Raw genomic sequence first — 17,645 nt, 5'->3', positions numbered from 1 at the left:
ATAAGTGGGAGCGGAATGCACAATCACATAAATAGGTACGAAATGGGAAAAGTGTAAAATAGTTACCGACGCCTGAACAAACGTGACTAAAATTTAATAAGGGGCGTGACCGCAGTATGACGGTAAAATGAGTGGGTTAAGAGTGACGAAGTGACGAAGAGCCCAAATTGGTTGGCAGCATCGCCGAGGTGGATACTGTTGTTGGTACTTGAGCGCACTTACAATATGAAACAAATAATTTTTAGAATGTTTATGTATATGTCAGGGTACAATTACCAGGTAAAAGCATCAGAGTTGCATTTTACATGTTTTTTCATTCGAAGATGGTCATAAAATGTCAAACTTTGTTTATGTTTACATTTTTCGTTTATTTACTTTTGATGTGAAAATTTCTTAATACGCAGTGGTTTTTAAATGTTTTGCAAATTTTTGTAAAGAAAGAAAACAAAATTTACTTGTGTTTTGTGCATATTTAAATATGGGAAAGTGTTGTTTGTGCAATATTAGAAGGGAGAAAGCGGGTGTGGAGCTTTTCACAGTCCCGCAAGATCCAAGGAAGAGAAAAAATTGGGAAAAGGCTTGTGGCGTTAAGTTTCCGCAAAACGGCTTCATTTGCTCGCTCCATTTTCAAGCCTCTGACCTAATTGTGGGAGCGCAAAGACTAAATTTGATGCCCAACTCCACTCCGTCGCTATATTTACCGGCTTTTATGTAAGTATTCAGTTTCCCGATTGGTGCAAGATAAAAAATGAAATATAATTTTATTTATGACTTAGGAGTACTAATCAAGAGTTTGTTAAAAACGAAAGTTGTCTCGTCGTCCCCAACCGTAATTCCTACGGTGATCTACCAAAATTTCGGACAATACTTTCGCCGCTACAAAGTAAACCTTTCATCTCTAATATGAAAGAAAAGTAAGATAATATATGCAAGTTATTTGATAGAGTCCCTTCTACATGTTTGGTTTTTTTTGTTTAAGTGACACGTTTGGAGCGAAAAGCCAATACTTGGCACGGAAAAACTGCAGCACACAAACGGATATACATGATGTTCAACAAATAAGCTGTGAAACCCAGACGCAGTAAGTTCACGTAGTTTATTCACTTTACATTTTAGTCTTTCTAATACCTCATATAAATTTAATTTATTTAGTGAAATATTACTCCAGTGTGCAATGGAATCAGAAATTACCCGCTTGAGGGTGGAAAATCTTAAGCTACGTGAGGAGAATGAAAAATTGAAAGGAAATATTGCCAACACGGCCATCGTAATGTCTGCCGTGGAGTCTCTTTTTACAGAAGGACAGATGCAGAAGATGTTGCTACGTGGTAAGTGTTTTCCGTTACCTTGTATTGTATATATACTAATTGGCATGCGTAGAACTTAGGAGTAAAGTACCATATCTTTTATTTGTGCATAGAACTTGGGATTGGGCTTAAAACCATTTATGTATTCAACATTACAAATTAAAACAAAATAGTTCCCACCCAGTATTTATTGAAAGTTTTGATCAAAAAATATTTAAATATCATACCCCAAGATGATTAAAAACGTTCAAATTTAAAAGCATTTTCTGTTCGAAAATTAACGTATCGTCTAGAGAAAAATGTACCATAAATGTGATTATTCTTGAATAATCATTTATGATTCCTATTTCGAAACGCTTTTTATTCATATTTGATATCATTGTAAAATTGAGCTTTAATAGTTTTAGAGTAATATTTGACTGCTTTTCACAGTCATTTTCTGATCATATTCGTGAATATATTTCAATCGTTTTGGTTGAGATTTTTGAATCATTTTGGAATGCCATTATAATGCATTTATTCTTCATATCTCATTCAAAATAGGATACTACATAATAATCTTATTTCATCAGGGGAAGAAAGCATGCAAAAGTGAGCTATTCGAACCACAGCTAACTCGCAAACAAACTTGACCGATATACACCTGCGACTGCGGGATGTTGAAGCCGTATCCAGGTATGTCAAGATAGTTTCACTTACCTGGGGTTCAAATAGCTCACAACCTATGTATTGTCCAATCATTATGTATTTTCTGGGAAGCTGAAGGAGAGAAATGGTTGGGGAAATCTTCGTTCACAAGCAGCATTACATTATTTTTGTCTTGAAGAATGAATATCTTCTGCATAAATAATACAATTTTTATATATTTTTTTTAGCTTCATGAAAAAATATGTGTATGCGAAAAAAAAAAGATTTTTAATGAAAAGTAAAATTTCAACAAGTATAAAATTCATTATTCAGTCAACATACATATTCATACAAGATTCAGAAAGCAGAATGAAAAATTATTATAAATTTTTGATCACCTAAAGTAAACACATTTGATTCAAATATGATTCCAAAATGTGATTGAAAAACTATATATACGAAAAACGGCCCTTATCAGGGCTACCACTAACCACCAAAGAGAAAAAATTGCGAATCAATTATACCTACGCAAAACGGCCCTTATCAGGGCCACCAAGAGAAAAATTTGATAGACAATTATGTTTTACATATTACTAGCAGACCCGGCAGACGTTTTTCTGCCCTAAATTTGGCCTATCTGCATACATTTTAATAAGCTTTTTCCGTCTAACTCTGCCCTACCCCTCTACACTTTTTCCTAATCTTTTTATTCACTCCTCCCTCCGTCTTTTTCGCTTTATCTACATCTTCGACTCATTCTATCTCTTTCTCAGTCTCCTCTCTTTTCTCAAGTTTTTCTCCTTCTTCTTCATCTCTTATTGCCAGTCCCAGAGGGTGGTATGTATTTTGTTCCAGTTCCATTCCGAGTCTCAGTCCCAGTCCCACTCCGAGTCTCAGTCTCAGTCCCAGTCCTAGTCCTAATCCCAGTCCCAGTCCGTCTCTGGTATACTTCCCGGAAAAAAGCATCGTAAATACTAATATAGGCAAATTTATATACGAAATTTCAGGCAAATAGAATAGAACTTATGTAAATAGGTATGTGGGTATTATTAATTCTTGTCTTTATTTCGGCTTCGCATGCATATTTATCAGTTCTGCTAGGTTGATGCGACTCCGAATATAACAATGAACTTTAGAGCTCTCAGCAACAGCTTTCATTTGATATCCATAATACACACACATTTTAGGGGTACCCGGGTCCACGTTTTGGCCTATATCTCGAAAGCCTAGTCACCCAGGGGTATGAAAATTATCCTGTACTATAGCACTCATCAACAGCTTTCATTTGATATCCATATTGTATAAACACATTCTAGGGGTACCCGGGTCCACGTTTTGTTCTCAAGACCCTAGGCACGTAGGGAAAAAAAGGTAGACGTTGGCCGATTCCCAGACCTACCCAATACGATCACAAAATTTCATGAGAATCGGTTCAGCCGTTTCGGAGGAGTTAAGCCTCTAAAACCGTGACAGAAGAATTTTATATATTAGATAAATTTACTTTTGGATTTTTTATATCCTTATTATTATATTATTAAAATTATGGTTATTTTCAGGGCAATACATTGAAAAAAGGGAGTGACAAGAAACCAAAATCGGAGTATAACCGATACGGAAACACTCAAAACCGAACTTTTGCCATAGCAGGTAACGATACCAGATCCGGCCTAAAACCTAAATTGATACAAAAGCCTCCTGGTTGTTAGAGCAAAGGCGAATTTAATTTGTTGTGAAAATTTCATATTTCGCAGTTTTTTCAAACATTTTACGAATTAATACATTAAAAATTCTTTCTGTGAAATGAAATTGTGATATTTTAAATTTATTGTGAAATCAAAAAGTATGTAAACATATTAACAACAAATATCAATCTAATGTTTACACGGAAATGAGTTTTACACTCAGAAAAACATTTTGTGAGGAAGCTTCGAATTAATTACACAAACAAAAAATAATTGAAAGAAAAACATGCCCTACTACATAGTAAGCTTGCTTTTCATTAATCTTCATACTAGGTACAATTTCATGTTTTCCATCGCATCAGCAATTGTATGGCTTTACACCAGCATTATAATTCCTTTCGTCATGAGCGGTAGGCGTTTCAGTAGTGTTGTCCTCAATTTGCTTTTCCAAATTTGTCGTTTCACTGCTTGTATTAGTTGCATTTGGAACTTCTTCAGCCATCTTCACGTTAACCAAAGAACGTTTGGTAGTAGTGCAGTTTGGGGGCCCACCCTAAAGTTGGGCCAAGATTTTTGAGTGAGGTATCAAAAGACGCGTATTAATCTCGAGAACAATAATCCGAAGGCGGAAAAGAAAAATGTTATCTCTGTCCGGAGATATTTGCAGTTTAAGTTGGCGATTTGCATATGGTTGTTGTTCTGTTGTACCCACAAAAAAAATTGTGCATCACCGTGGCGGTTTTTCGTTATTATCTTTTGAACGGGTAAAAAAAGTTAACTTCCGCTTTCAGATTATTGATCTAGACGTGAATACGCGTCTTTTGATACCTCACTCAAAAAAAAGGACAAATTTTAGGGTGGGGCCCCTAAACTGCACAATTACCGAACGTTTTTTATTATCTTTTTTCCACTATCTTCCCCAACGCGATTTCGCAGCCTTTTTAGGGGTTTTCTTTTACGTTCATGAACTGATTTTGTCTTACTGACGTCCGTTATAGGGGAATGCTCCTGTAAAACCAAAATGAATATTATCTATTTTTATTATTTATGCAATTTTGTGTTACAACTCACTTTAAAAGGTCTTTCTTCTTTTGTTTTCCCACCAATTTCACCAGCGCATTTAACAGCACCACATAAACAAACTTTTATCTCATTACCCAACAGATCATCCCAATGATAATTGAAGGTAAGCTCTGTGTCCTACAAAATAAATTTTAAACAATAACTTTTAACACTCTTAATATATATTTGAAGCTAGAGATAAGCGCTCTTACCGCTGCTATATCTTTTATAGCAAAAAGTCCAATGCGATTTAATCCATTTACGGACTACTTTTGTGTCTCACAATTTCGCACAAGTAATTTCTCAATAGGACTTATAAACTTTTTACTTGCTACAACTAATGTAGTCGGTGAAGGCGATACTGCCTGGTTACGTGTACGTCTCGTAGTCGTTGCATCAGTCAAAAGCTCACTATCGCTACCGCCTATATCTGGACTTGTAGTATGTATAAGCAATTCGCGGCGCCGTGTACTTCTTTTTTGAAGTCCCCCATCACTTTCGCTACCGTTATATGCAGCACCAGTTCCTGTTGGTGGTGTTGTAAATCCAATATATTTTGGGCTTAAATCCGAATACAATTCGGCCAGTAGGTCACGTTTTCCTTAAAAACCAAAACAAATATCAGAAAGATAACTACAAATTGTTCAGGCAAATAGCCTACATGCAGCACCAAATCAGTACAGGTACATTACCACTACGTATACCACGCTCTTGTCCAGATCCACTCTGTATATAAAGTGCCCAAATACCCTTTGGACCATATAATTTATGGCCAAATATTGACATTAAATCAATGTTAATTGTATTAATTGGAATTTTGCCAACTGCGTGTGCTGCGACGGTGTGAAAGAATATATTTCGTGAGCGGCAAAGATTCATCTATGGGCAGAAAACCAACTTTTACCAGTTAATTTTCTGTTTTAGTTTTCGGTTTGTTGACAAAAATTACAAATGACATTTCTTCTTCCATCACCTTTGACAACAAAAATTGAAAGACCGATGGACAGTTTATGTTCCAGCGGCAACAACAAAATACACGGGAGGGTTGCATTTTTGCGAATGCTTCTACCTGGTAATTGTACCATGGTATATGTATATGTTAAAATTAAGCTCTGCCTTTCAATTTAATCTATGCTGTGAACTTTTCTCTTTATGCTCAATTCTTTTAACTCGTCTATTTTTTTCGTTCTTATTTTGTTTCTAGCTTTAATTTCAGTCATGCTCATTTATTTTCTTTCTCTGCTCTTTTTCTCTTTGTGCTTTTTATTTTTTGCGATCACATATACTTGCATCACTGCTGCGGTTTTTATGTGTATCATACTTTTTGTAGTCGTTCCTTCACCTTCCCTACAAGACGGTGGTAACCAGTTGACCCACACATTCAAAGCTTTTTTCGCTCTCCACTAACACATCGACGTTTCATCCTGTCATCGAAATGACAGTTCATTAATTATTCCGGAAAACATTGAAACGCAAAAAAATATAAATTGTTTACAACGAAAAATATCTTGTGCTTTTAGTTGTGACATGTGACGGAAATTAAAAATTTTGTTGCAGAGAACACCTTTTGCGTTAGCGACCTTCCGCCCAAAATAACATTAAGTTAATTTGAGTTGTGACATGTGACTGAAGTTAAGAATATTGCTGCAGAGACCATCATTTTGCGTTGGCGGCCTTCGCCCAAAATAATATTAAGGGTAAAGTTTTACAAGACGGTACACCACCTAATTTAAAAATATCAAATAATAATAAAAACGGAGCGCGAGACGCGCCTTTTGATTCCACGTTTGATAATTTTTGATAAAAATTGGGTGGTGCACCGTCTTTTAAATCGTTACCATATTAAGTTGTATAGAATCGACGGGATGGCCTACAAGGTTTTATGTCAACTAAATCGCTCCCGATATGGTCGGGCTAATACCTTAATGGTTCCCGGAACGTACCCGATCTGCATCCGGCAAAGGACCAACAAAGTCGATAACGGGGAGTGTCCTTATCGCTACAACAACAACAACATTATTTACTTTCTGATTTTCATTCATACGTATGTGCATTTTTAAATAATAAAAAAAATGTTATATTATTCTAATAGATAGCATCTCCGCCGGGTTGCGATTCAGCTCAGAATATGCCAAAATCAGAGGAAATCTACAAAAACAAGGTACTTTACTGAACGTCATGCTGAACATATACCCAGTAGATATTGCGGGAAAAGCGGCCGCGGCAAGGTCGTTGGTCAGGCTTCGTGATATGGGATATAGACTTTCTGACCGCGGACACTCTAGCCTTCTAACCAATTTCGACTTCATCCCGGACAGAACGGACTACTGTATGCCGATAGCAGCTCCCTATACAACCTTCACCCCAGTTATTCCAGAGAGAGAGGATTGGGGAAGAGGAATTATCTGGGGCATGGGACCGGTTAACTTGTTCACGGATGGGTCAAAGCTGGATGGAAAGGTTGGTGGGGGGGTCTTTTGTCAAGAGCTAAATTTAAGCCGCAAGTTTAAGTTGGCTGATCACTGCAGTGTATTCCAAGCGGAAATTGCTGCAATTAAGGATGCGGTGGATGGAATGCTATCCAGTGCTACCACTGTTAGGGAATTTAACATCTACTCTGATAGCCAATCGGCTATCAAGGCCTTGAGCTCAACTACAGTGCGATCGAGGGTGGTCTGGGAGTGCCTGACCTCGCTTGCGATTGCATCGAATTATTTTACAATTAAGATTATCTGGGTCCCGGGCCATAGTGATATCCCGGGTAACTGTCAAGCGGATCTCTTAGCCCGCATCGGTACAACTGAACCGGATGAAGATGGCTGTAGGGACTTCGGGATCCCGCTGGCCACTTGTGGATTGCTCCTCCATAGCTGGGCCTCGAATCAGCTCAGCAAACGTTGGGCGGATACCACGTCTTGCAGGGTAGCAAGATCTTTCTGGCCGAAAGTGGATGGCAGGAGGTCTGCTGAAATAATTGGGTTCACTAAAGCTCACCTATCAATGGTCATTGGGGTTTTGACAGGGCACTGTCCCATGGGTATCCATGCGGTACGTCTCAATATACTGGAAACTCCATCCTGCTGCAGCTGTATGGAGGATGATGAGGTGGAATCACCAAATCACTTTATGCTTGATTGTCCAGCTTTTGCCAGAATTAGGCGAAAGTACTTCGGTCGCGACTCACTTGGATCTCCCGAGGATATATCCAAAGTTGAGATCGGTATCATTCGGAGCTTTATCGTTGCTACCCAACGATTCTCTAAGTAGCTGGATCTAGGTCACCGTTATTTTTGGTGTATGTGGTATCACAACGGACCTTCGTGTTGTCCAAGTGAGCTATCCTTATCAGGGCAGCTACCACCTAACCTATCCTATCCTAAGGTACTTTACAAGCAACATGCTTTGGAATACGGTACCAAACTGGTTGGATGTATTTCCCTAAAAAAGGGTGGAACTACGCATCTTGGTTTGCCAGTATTTGCTTCGGTAATTTATATTGATTTGTAGTGATAAAAAATTGCAATAGTAGATAATGTAATGTGAGTTAAAATTGAATAGGTAGCCGGAGCAAAAAAGGCAACTGATCGGCATGCAACTGTTATTTATGTGGTGCCACCTGGAGCTGCTGCTGCTATCCTAGAAGCATTAGAAGCAGAAATGTCTTTGATTTTTTGTATCACCAAAGTTGTCGCGTTAAGCACGCTCTCTTAAGGCAAAAAAAATCGCGTCTAGTCAGGCCCGATTGTCCAGGAATCATCGCACCAGAAAGGGTAAGTAAATTGGCTACCATATTAAATATATAAGCAACATGTATGAATTTTTTAGTGATAATTTGTCATGCTTTTGTTGATAATCAACTGAAGAATGCAAATACGACAGAGTTCGAAGTTCATGTGAAAACCAATTAATTTTTTTAATTAGCATTTGGAGAGAAAAATACATATGTATGTATGCATAGAACTGCATAGAAGGGGAGGAAAAATTAATTATTATCAGTAGACTTGCAAGATTTTTGTCATTTTCCCTGCATCGCAGTTGTCATTACATTGCGTTAAGAGAGGACATCAACACCTTACTACCCACAGCCAGTTAAAATTATTGTAAATTTTGCTCTTTTCATCACTGTTTCAAAACGTGGAAAGTTATATATCGAGCATTCCATGGAGAATGGTGCATTTTAGCAGACTTTCGCATTGCCGGCATTATTAAGATTCAATCCCTAGAAGGTTTAATGTAGTCATATCAATAGTTCCCGAGATGGTGGGGCTAGTACCACAATGGTGCTTGTTACCGGAACGTAGATAGATAGATCATTTATTGAGGATTGCACAGTGACTTGCACATCTCCTTCACAGCACCTCATCCTAGCCGACTTCCTTGATGAACCCCAGCAGTGTTCTTTGCTTGAGGGATTAAATGTGGGAATGCTCTGGCCATGGTGAGCCCATAAACTTAGCCCTACGTCTTGAAATTGCGCCGCAATCTAGAAGGATATGGGCCACCGTCTGCTGATCCATCACAAAATCGGTATGTGTTGTTCGATACTATACCCAGCTTTTGCATGTGACTGTTCAGTCTACAGTGTCTTGTAAGAATAGCCGTTGGGGTTCTTAGGTTATCTTTTTGAGAGGCCTATTAATGCCCTATATAGAGTTGTGCTGTAACCCCCTAACAGTAACTTAGATTGACTCAGGCCTGGCATATTGCGCCAGTGTTCTCTCTTTTTCCTCCCTTCTGCTAATAAATGCCCCTGTGGGTGATTGTGGGCCAACTGGCAGGAACGGCTCGGGATCGATGGGTCATGCAGTTGCTGCCTCTCTTTCCGTCTTGTCCGCCTGCTGTTGTTGTAGTAGCAGTGCTTCGCCCCATCCAATAGGTGCGACCGATTACAAATTGTCATCAATGTCCTCTAACGGGAGTCCAAAGAAACTTTCTGTTTCAACAGGGGTGGGCCATAATGAGAGGAGTGTTAGAGGCGTTGGTTGCACAATACAGTTAAAGAGATGGTTGGTGACATGTGGGGACACATTACAAGCAGGACAATGTTTTGTATGTTGGGGTTGATTCTGGATAGGTAAGAGTTTAACCTGTTACGTTATCCAGCTCGAAGTTGAGCTAGAGTGACTACTCTCGTTTCCCTAGGGAGAGTGCGTTCCTCCTCTGCTAGTTTTGTTCTTTGAGTACAGGAATCACCGGCATAGAGGTCCGACGCCTGTTTGTGGAGTTCACTGAAGACATGCTTGTGTTTTTTAGCTTCATACGGCTGTGTTCTCAGGTGCCGTATTTCCTCATAATGTAATGAGGCCGTGAACAACAAGAGCCACAAAAGATTTATAAAAGTTACGAGGACGCTGGATTTTGGAATCTAGCCCAGAGCAACCTGTCTGATACAACCATCACTTGCACGTGAAACACTGACAAGAGTATTTATTTTTTTAATTTAATTTATTTATTATTACGGCTGTTTAGGCCCAAAACTTAAACTACTAAGTACAGTTCATTGTTATAATCACTTATTTCTATTGAATATGCTGTTGGAATGCCATGTGATTCCGATCAGCATATTTACTAGCGTGACAGAGGGACGAATCTGGGAGCCACTCATTAAAGGAAGGTTGGAAAGGACGCGTTTCCAATCCTGCAGTGCTCCCAGCTTAAGGCAACAAAATTTGGAACTTATATTTTTCAATTATATGTGTATTTTAAGCTTTCGGAATGTATTAGTCTCCGATCAATGCAGCTAAACATGTCTTTGGATGTTGGAAATTGAAAATAACGTGTATCCAATCACCTTCAACTTTGTTTAGTAAAGACGCTGTCGGAATGAATGAAGATTCCGATTAGCACAGCTCAACATATAATGGGAGGTTGAAAAGGACGTGTTTCCAATCCCCCTTGCTCCAACTTTTATTTGGCCTTATTTTCGTTATTTTTGTTACACATTATATAATTTTATTGTTATATTTATGCTGTCGGAATGCGAATGATTCCAATCAGCAACAGTAAATACCAGCTGGAAATACCGAATTCCAGCGAAATTAGTTGTTGGAACTGTCTGGAGTTACAGGTGGCGACCGATTTTCTTTTCCTTAGGGCCGGATGCATTGTATTTTGCTGCTACCATTATTACCATTCCCTTTTCACGCTCCAGTATCGGTATATCATGTAAAAAAATAAAAGAAAAAAAAAAACTATCTTATTGGAAGGGTTTTACAATGCTCCAATAAACTTTTTTTAAAAGTATTGAAGTTATTACTACTTTTTATGTGATTAGGAAGTTCATTGAAATATTTCAGGCCCTTATATATATGACCGTCCTAAAAAGATTCTTTTCCGGCAAACGCAGCAAACCCATTTCTCAGTACTGGGGTCAGGAGAAGGACCCGGATTGGGGTCGATACCTTCCCGGAAGAGGAGAGTATGGCGCCGACCCGCTGCAAGGATCTGCTGGGGGGTTGATAATTTGTGGGAGAGACGCAACAAATTAAACATGGAGTCCGCCTGCTTATTGCCCTCCACTCCCCTGTGGCCTAGGACCCAGGCAAACAATACTACGTTGTGTGCTCCTTTCAGCTTTTCTACGCACTGAAGGACAAGTGCTGACTTTATTTCGAACGCCGCAAGTGCCTTTAGTGGAACCTGACTGCCTGACTGAGTATGGCAATTGTTTCATTGGGGTATCAGCGCTGAAGGTTCAGCTTAGCGCACTAACTTATGGCGAATACTTCCGCTCGAAAATGCTCGGATGTGCTTTTAGAGTTACTGATATTTTGGTTCTGGGTCCGAAAACTCTGGCTCCAATCCCCTCTGGCGTCTTCGAGCCATCTATTTACCTTCCGATCTTGAACCTAGTAATACATTGCACCCGCCTATACCTATACAGCCGTACCAAGAGACGGAGCAGCCAATTACATATTGGCACAACCGGAGCACTGCTGGACATCCATCCTATATGAAAGCTATGCATTCAAAAGTGTTTGTACCAGTGGCTGGTGCACACCGAACTGGACCAATGTATGCTATATTGAGGCCTGCACAAATACCAAGCTATATTTATGTAAATAATGTTACTGCTAATGTCAATTTGCACGGTTGAGCACATACAGTACCTACGTTTATACAAGGTGGAACACCACACTACCTACATGGCGATGTAGCCACCGATCAGGTTGTTGTAAGAGATTAATTAAAATATGTTATTCATAAACACTGATTCTTATATTTTTATTATCATTAATCTGTAGACTAGACTCATGACGGGTATTCTTACTGGACACTGCCTTCTGGCGTCACATGCCTTTAAATTAGGCTTGGTCAGTGATAGCAGATGTAGGAAGTGCGAGTTGGAGGAGGAAACGATCGATTTCATTCTGTGCTCGTGCCCTGCGCTTGCCGGGCTAAGACTCCAGCTGACAGATGTCAGATCTAGAAGCAGCAAGTGGCTTAAGTTCTAGGAAGCCGCTAACCCGCTGGAGCCATGAGGAGCGTGAGTGCACTTTGGGTGTCCCAAGACAAGTTCCGTACCTGCTCCGAATAATTTGATAGATAGAGAGATTAGATAGGGATCTGTTCTAGGTCCAACTCTTTGGAATGTGGTGTATGGCGGGGTGCTACAAATCGACCTTCCCGGAGGCACGGAAATTGTCGGCTATGCAGATGATATTGTCGTAGTAGCAGTGGCCAAGAAACTTGATCTGCTCCAAGCATTATGTAATGACGTCATGGGAAGAATAACGGAATGGTTGACGAACACGGAGCTGGAGATGGCTAGCAATAAGACAGAAGTGGTTCTGATGAGCTCAAAGCGGACTGCGGATGAGTTGGTCCTAACCATAGGAGATTTTCAAAAATATTCAAAGCCCTCCTTGAAATATCTAGGAGTAATCATTGACTCAAAACTAACTTTTAGGGAGCACTTCAGGGCGGTGGGGGACAAAGTTTCTAGAGTTAGTGGAACCCTAACGCGAATAATGCCCAACATCGGCGGCCCAAGCGAAGCTACCCGTCAGCGATTATCCAACGTAACCAGCTCTATAATATTATATGCAGCACCAGTATGGCACAGATCTAAAATGGTCCACCAAAAAGATGTACTAGCAGCCTACCGCATTACTGCTATACGAATAGCATGTGCTGTTCCGACGACGCGATCCATGTTTTATCCAGGAAAATGCCAGTAGATCTAATCTCAGGTGAAATGGCCGATCTGTATGGCATTGGATTCAGCCGACCATCTGAAGATGCTAAGAAAAGCGCAAAGTCACGAACAATAGTTAGGTGGCAAGAACGGCGGGAAGATTCGAGAAAAGAGCACTGAACTTTCATGCTAGTCCAGAATATAGCGGAATGGTACGAGCGAAAACACGGCAAACTAAATTACCATCTCACACAGATATTGAGCGGGCACAGTGGCTTGAAGGAATATCTACATAAGCGTGGGATAGAGGAGGATCCTTTCTGTCCAAGCTGTCCGTCCGAATTGGAAAGCGCAGAACATGTAATATTTCACTGCCCTCGTTTTCACGGCGAAAGACTGTCTGTAAACAGAGTTTTTGGAGAGGAACCTTCCATTAGGAATTTAGTTCCACGAATTTGCGGACAAATAGATTGTTGGATTGCTGTGAGCAAGATGGCCTTTATAGTAATGACGAAATTGATGATGCATGCCGAAGGGGAGCGTAGAGAAATGCGCATACGAAGTAGTGGCGACTAAATCGCCTTTGAAGTTACTTTACCAGGTCCTGATTCTAGTTATCTGAAATTTCTCTTGTGCCTTTGGAAAAGAGCTATGTGTGGAGCCCTATTTATGGAACACTTTTCGGCTTATATTAAAAACTTTTAATCTATTCTTACTGATATGAGTTTCTTTTTCATTCTAGGTAATTTGATTTTGACGATGTGAGGATAGAAATATCCCAAATATTCCAGCTGTGGCTGTAAGAACATACATTTGCTCAAATTAGAAGAAAACTGCACGGTTGAGCACATCCAGTATCTACGTTTATACAAGGAGGAACGCCACACTACTTTCACGGGGATGTAGCCACCGATCACGTTGTTGTAAGAGCTTATTTTAAATATGTTATTTATAAACACTGATTCTAATATTTTGTTTTGGTTTTTACTTTAGAGTCAACCTGTTATATAAGCGATGTCAGCTATGCCTGTAACGTAAGCGCCTTCAGATGTAATAGTTACCGCGGACGCGGTCACAGGAGTAGTTCACTACGTGGAGATTACACTAATCAAGGACTTTCAATATCGGAAGGTTTTCCAGCACTATAACACACCAACAATATGTGCAATCACCCGAATAAATTGTACAACAAACGTTAACACCACATCATCAGCCAGCAACAACAACAACAAACGGAACAAGTTGAAACTTCTAAACAATTAATGACTAGTGAACCACCAACATATCCGCAATATGCGCAAACATCAACACCAACATGTGTCGCCTACTTTGCAAAACGGTGAAGATGGCCAAGGCCATTCTGATTCTAATACTGATAAAGGCGAACCATTGACAAATTTAAAAACTCAAACAGACCACGAAAAATGTTGATGATGGTATTAATTCTAGTACGGATAGTAAAGAATTTAAACCTAGGAAAAAAGCTAAACTTGATAAAAACTTAACCGAAGATGACAATGTTTCTAATTCTAATACAAAGGAAGATGAACCTTTGATAAATATGAAGCTTAAAACAGAGTTATCAAAAAATGACGATGATGATAATGATGTTGATGCAAAGTCCAATGTTGAAAATGATGAAAATTATGAAACAGAATCTGAAAATAGTATGAGTGTGGATTATAACCTGAAGCAAAACTGTCATATCCGGTACGACCAGAATTAGATGTTAAGAAAAGAGCCTACATAAAAAGGCTCAGTATATTTATGGAAAATTTATCATGAGACAATGCCCAATGTATGTATTTCAATTAAATTCAGCACATTGTTGGAAAAAGCATCTAAACTTTATGCATCGTGTAGAGAAACCAGAACATTTACAATTTAAATATAACGAACGTGGTGCAAAATGTAAATTTTGTGATATTCAAGCAGCTACACCAAGCTTCAACAAATTATTGGACCATGAGATTTCTCATATGCCTAATAGTCATTATTTAAAATGTAAATTATGCGATTGGAAGACGAAAATACATTCAAGTATGAATTTTCATTTACGTGTACAACACGCTGAAACAATTGATGTAACAACGAAAAGTTTAGAATTGAATGTTAGTCCATATTGTAATCACAATGGTATTTACGCAAACACTTAATACATCTTTTCTATGTTTAGAATGTGGTGAATAATTTAGAACAAATACAAGTTTACGTGTACACCACAAGATTTGAACGGAAATATCTTGAGGGTATGGTTACACCTATGTGGCATCTACAAGCTATTTATAATGACTAGTATGGAATGAATCCGGATATGGAAGAAAACGGAGGTGACGAAATGAATCACCATGCTTCTTTGGATTCTGGTGATACTCCTGACATGCTTCCTAATTTCCCTACGTCTGATGTTACTATACCTACCAAACTAATATGACTGCAAACTGATGAGCAACACTACCAGCGCAGGAAAAATAAGAACTTCAAAACAAGGTTTCGGAAAGGGCGCGACTATGAATAGACGTTAATGTATTTATATAGTTTATAAATATAAAAATTCACATATGTAAAGTTCGCTAGAGTAATAAGGAAATAATTTAAATTGTAAAAAAACATTGTATATATGAATAATTTATAATTAAATATTATCTGAACCTAAAGGACGAGTTTCATTCATAGAAAAAGCGATTTGTCAGAAGGTAACCGATACGGGTAACCGATAGGCCAGTTACCCGTGTTGTTGTTGTTGCATATGTTTTGGTTAGCGATAACGAAAACATAACTGATGAAGTAACTTAAAAATGTAAATAACATCGAGCGAGAAGGAATGTCGAAAACACAATAGGTAAGAGCGAGAAAGCGAGTCACACGTACACTATTTTGAGAGAGCGCATGCGTTACCTTTTTCACGACAGCAATGTAAAAGTCATTAAGACGATAATTGGTGAACAAGTTATTGCTGACGATTAAATAATCGATTAGGGAAGGGGTACCTGTCTTGTAGGGTTCTAATGGACTAAGCCCCTGTAGGAAATCTGCCTTCAGCATTAGTGATAGCAACAAGGCATTAATAGATATCTTGTGTAAGCAATCTGATGGACTTAATGTACTACACTTCAACGCCCGCAGTTTAAATAATGATAAGCTGGACTATATTAGGGATGTATTATCTGATTCTAATGTTGATCTTAGTTGTGTCACGGAAACCTGGTTCACTAGTGATATTCCTGACGTTTGTTACAGCATCCCTAACTATAGTCTGACACGTGTCGGCAGAAAATGAAAGAGGGGGGGAGTTGCTATATAAGGTGCTTACACTATGAAACTACTTGATCATGTCGCGGGCGCTGGTCTTACCGTTGTTAACAATATTGTACCAACAAGATATTCACATAACTCAACTCCGAGCCTGCTGGACATCATTATAACGGCAAGCCCTGACCACATTTTAAAATTTCAACAAATTAGCTTCATCTCCGATCATGATCTTATTTTTTGCACACTAGATGTTACGTTTAATTGATCAGCTGACACCGTTACTTCTATTTATCGTGATTTTAATTCTCTAAATGTGGATGAGTTGTTTGCTGATCTTTCATATGTCGATTGGGCCTCATGTTGGTTTCTTGCTACCGTGGATGAGAAGCTTGATTTTATAAATAACACCCTCTGCAATCTATTTGATGTCCACGTACCGTTACGTGAAGTCCGATTTATAAAAAATTCTTGTCCTTGGTACAATAACAAAGCCAGATCTGCTATTAAACTACGCAATAAGCTGTACACGAAGTGCACAAAGACCAACACCGAAACTGCTTGGTCGCAGTATAAAATCGCTCGCAAGCAGGCCACTTTCATCACCAGGCAAGCAAAGCAAATATACTGTTACGAATATTAGCAAAACTAAGGAGTGCTGCCATCTCTAAGCCGATGCTAAGCAGTGACGTGAATTCACATCCATAGATCAATCATTATGTATCTACATAAACGGAACAATAATTGCGTCTACACATATGTACCATGTACGTATACGAGCAGCGGAGAGTCAATGCACAAACACATGCATATATCTGAGATACTCCTATAAGTATGCAATGAGAAAAACTATAAAATTGTGCAATTGTAGTTACAGCTGAGAAGTTTGAGAGCTGCTGGACTAGTAGATTCTGGAAGCGCCTAGAAGATGCGAAGGTAGAAATCAAAGAGTATAAAAGGCGGCAATTGTAGAGGCGCTGGAATTCAGTTTGATTTGAGTTTCGATTAAGACGATATCTAGCGAGCAATAGCAGTATTATTTTGAAAGAGAGTTTCATTTGAGCTATCAATCAGTTTGGTTGTTAAGCAAGCTAGTTGCCAAGTATAAGTGTTATTGTGAAGTACTTTAATAAAGGCCATTTTTCCATTATTCAATATTGGAGTTATTTATTCAACAGTTTAGTGATTCGAACTTAGCAGAAGGGCAAATAAGAGGATTTGCAAGTAAATTCGTTACAATTGGTGTCAGAAGAGGAATTGTTGAATAAATTCCAGAAGACAACAAGGACATGGCAAAGTTCAGTGAATTGAAGATCCAGCAACTGAAGAAGGAGTTGGAGAGCCGTGGATTGAATACAACCGGCATCAAACTCGAACTTCAGGCACGACTACGAGAGGCAATGGAATTAGAAGGAATTGACGTGGAAGAGTATGACTTTCATCTTGATGGCGAGGAAACAACAAAAATGGAAGAGACAGTTACGAGCACAGACTTGAACATGATTTTGGCTGCAATATCTGCTCAAACATCGACAGTGGCTTCTCAACTGGAATCGCAAAAGACAGATATAACATCTC

At 39.0% G+C, this 17,645-nt stretch overlaps 2 protein-coding genes and 1 long non-coding RNA gene across 5 annotated transcripts; 2 read left to right on the top strand and 1 right to left on the bottom strand.

The window, feature by feature from the left end:
• Positions 1-284: 284 nt before the first annotated feature.
• Positions 285-1,548, top strand: LOC137248552 (uncharacterized). The gene is made up of 5 exons (XM_067779481.1): positions 285-711; positions 777-914; positions 980-1,081; positions 1,153-1,328; positions 1,481-1,548. The coding sequence occupies exons 1-5, from the start codon at positions 479-481 to the stop codon at positions 1,546-1,548; spliced, it is 717 nt and encodes a 238-aa protein (XP_067635582.1). The 5' UTR covers positions 285-478.
• A 2,187-nt stretch (positions 1,549-3,735) lies between these two features.
• LOC137249945 (uncharacterized) lies at positions 3,736-5,697 on the bottom strand. 3 transcript variants are annotated; one of them, XM_067782041.1, is made up of 5 exons: positions 5,583-5,697; positions 5,371-5,511; positions 4,891-5,279; positions 4,688-4,816; positions 3,736-4,624 (listed from the first exon to the last, which is right to left on the bottom strand). In XM_067782041.1, exons 2-3 carry the CDS (start codon positions 5,462-5,464, stop codon positions 4,945-4,947), a joined length of 429 nt encoding a protein of 142 aa, XP_067638142.1. In that variant the 5' UTR covers positions 5,465-5,511; positions 5,583-5,697; the 3' UTR covers positions 3,736-4,624; positions 4,688-4,816; positions 4,891-4,944. The 3 variants fall into 3 exon arrangements, 2 of the variants coding, with proteins under 2 accessions (XP_067638142.1, XP_067638141.1); XR_010952631.1 differs by having other exon boundaries at positions 5,340-5,647; XM_067782040.1 differs by having other exon boundaries at positions 5,371-5,663.
• A 2,359-nt stretch (positions 5,698-8,056) lies between these two features.
• Positions 8,057-15,408, top strand: LOC137247987 (uncharacterized). The gene is made up of 4 exons (XR_010951978.1): positions 8,057-8,164; positions 8,237-8,448; positions 13,558-13,738; positions 13,809-15,408. It is a non-coding gene; the product is annotated as an uncharacterized lncRNA (long non-coding RNA).
• Positions 15,409-17,645: the final 2,237 nt, after the last annotated feature.

Source organism: Eurosta solidaginis, chromosome 4, assembly GCF_040869045.1.
Source record: "Eurosta solidaginis isolate ZX-2024a chromosome 4, ASM4086904v1, whole genome shotgun sequence".
NCBI classification, from domain to species: domain Eukaryota; kingdom Metazoa; phylum Arthropoda; class Insecta; order Diptera; family Tephritidae; genus Eurosta; species Eurosta solidaginis.
This window is presented reverse-complemented; position numbering and strand designations above follow the sequence as displayed.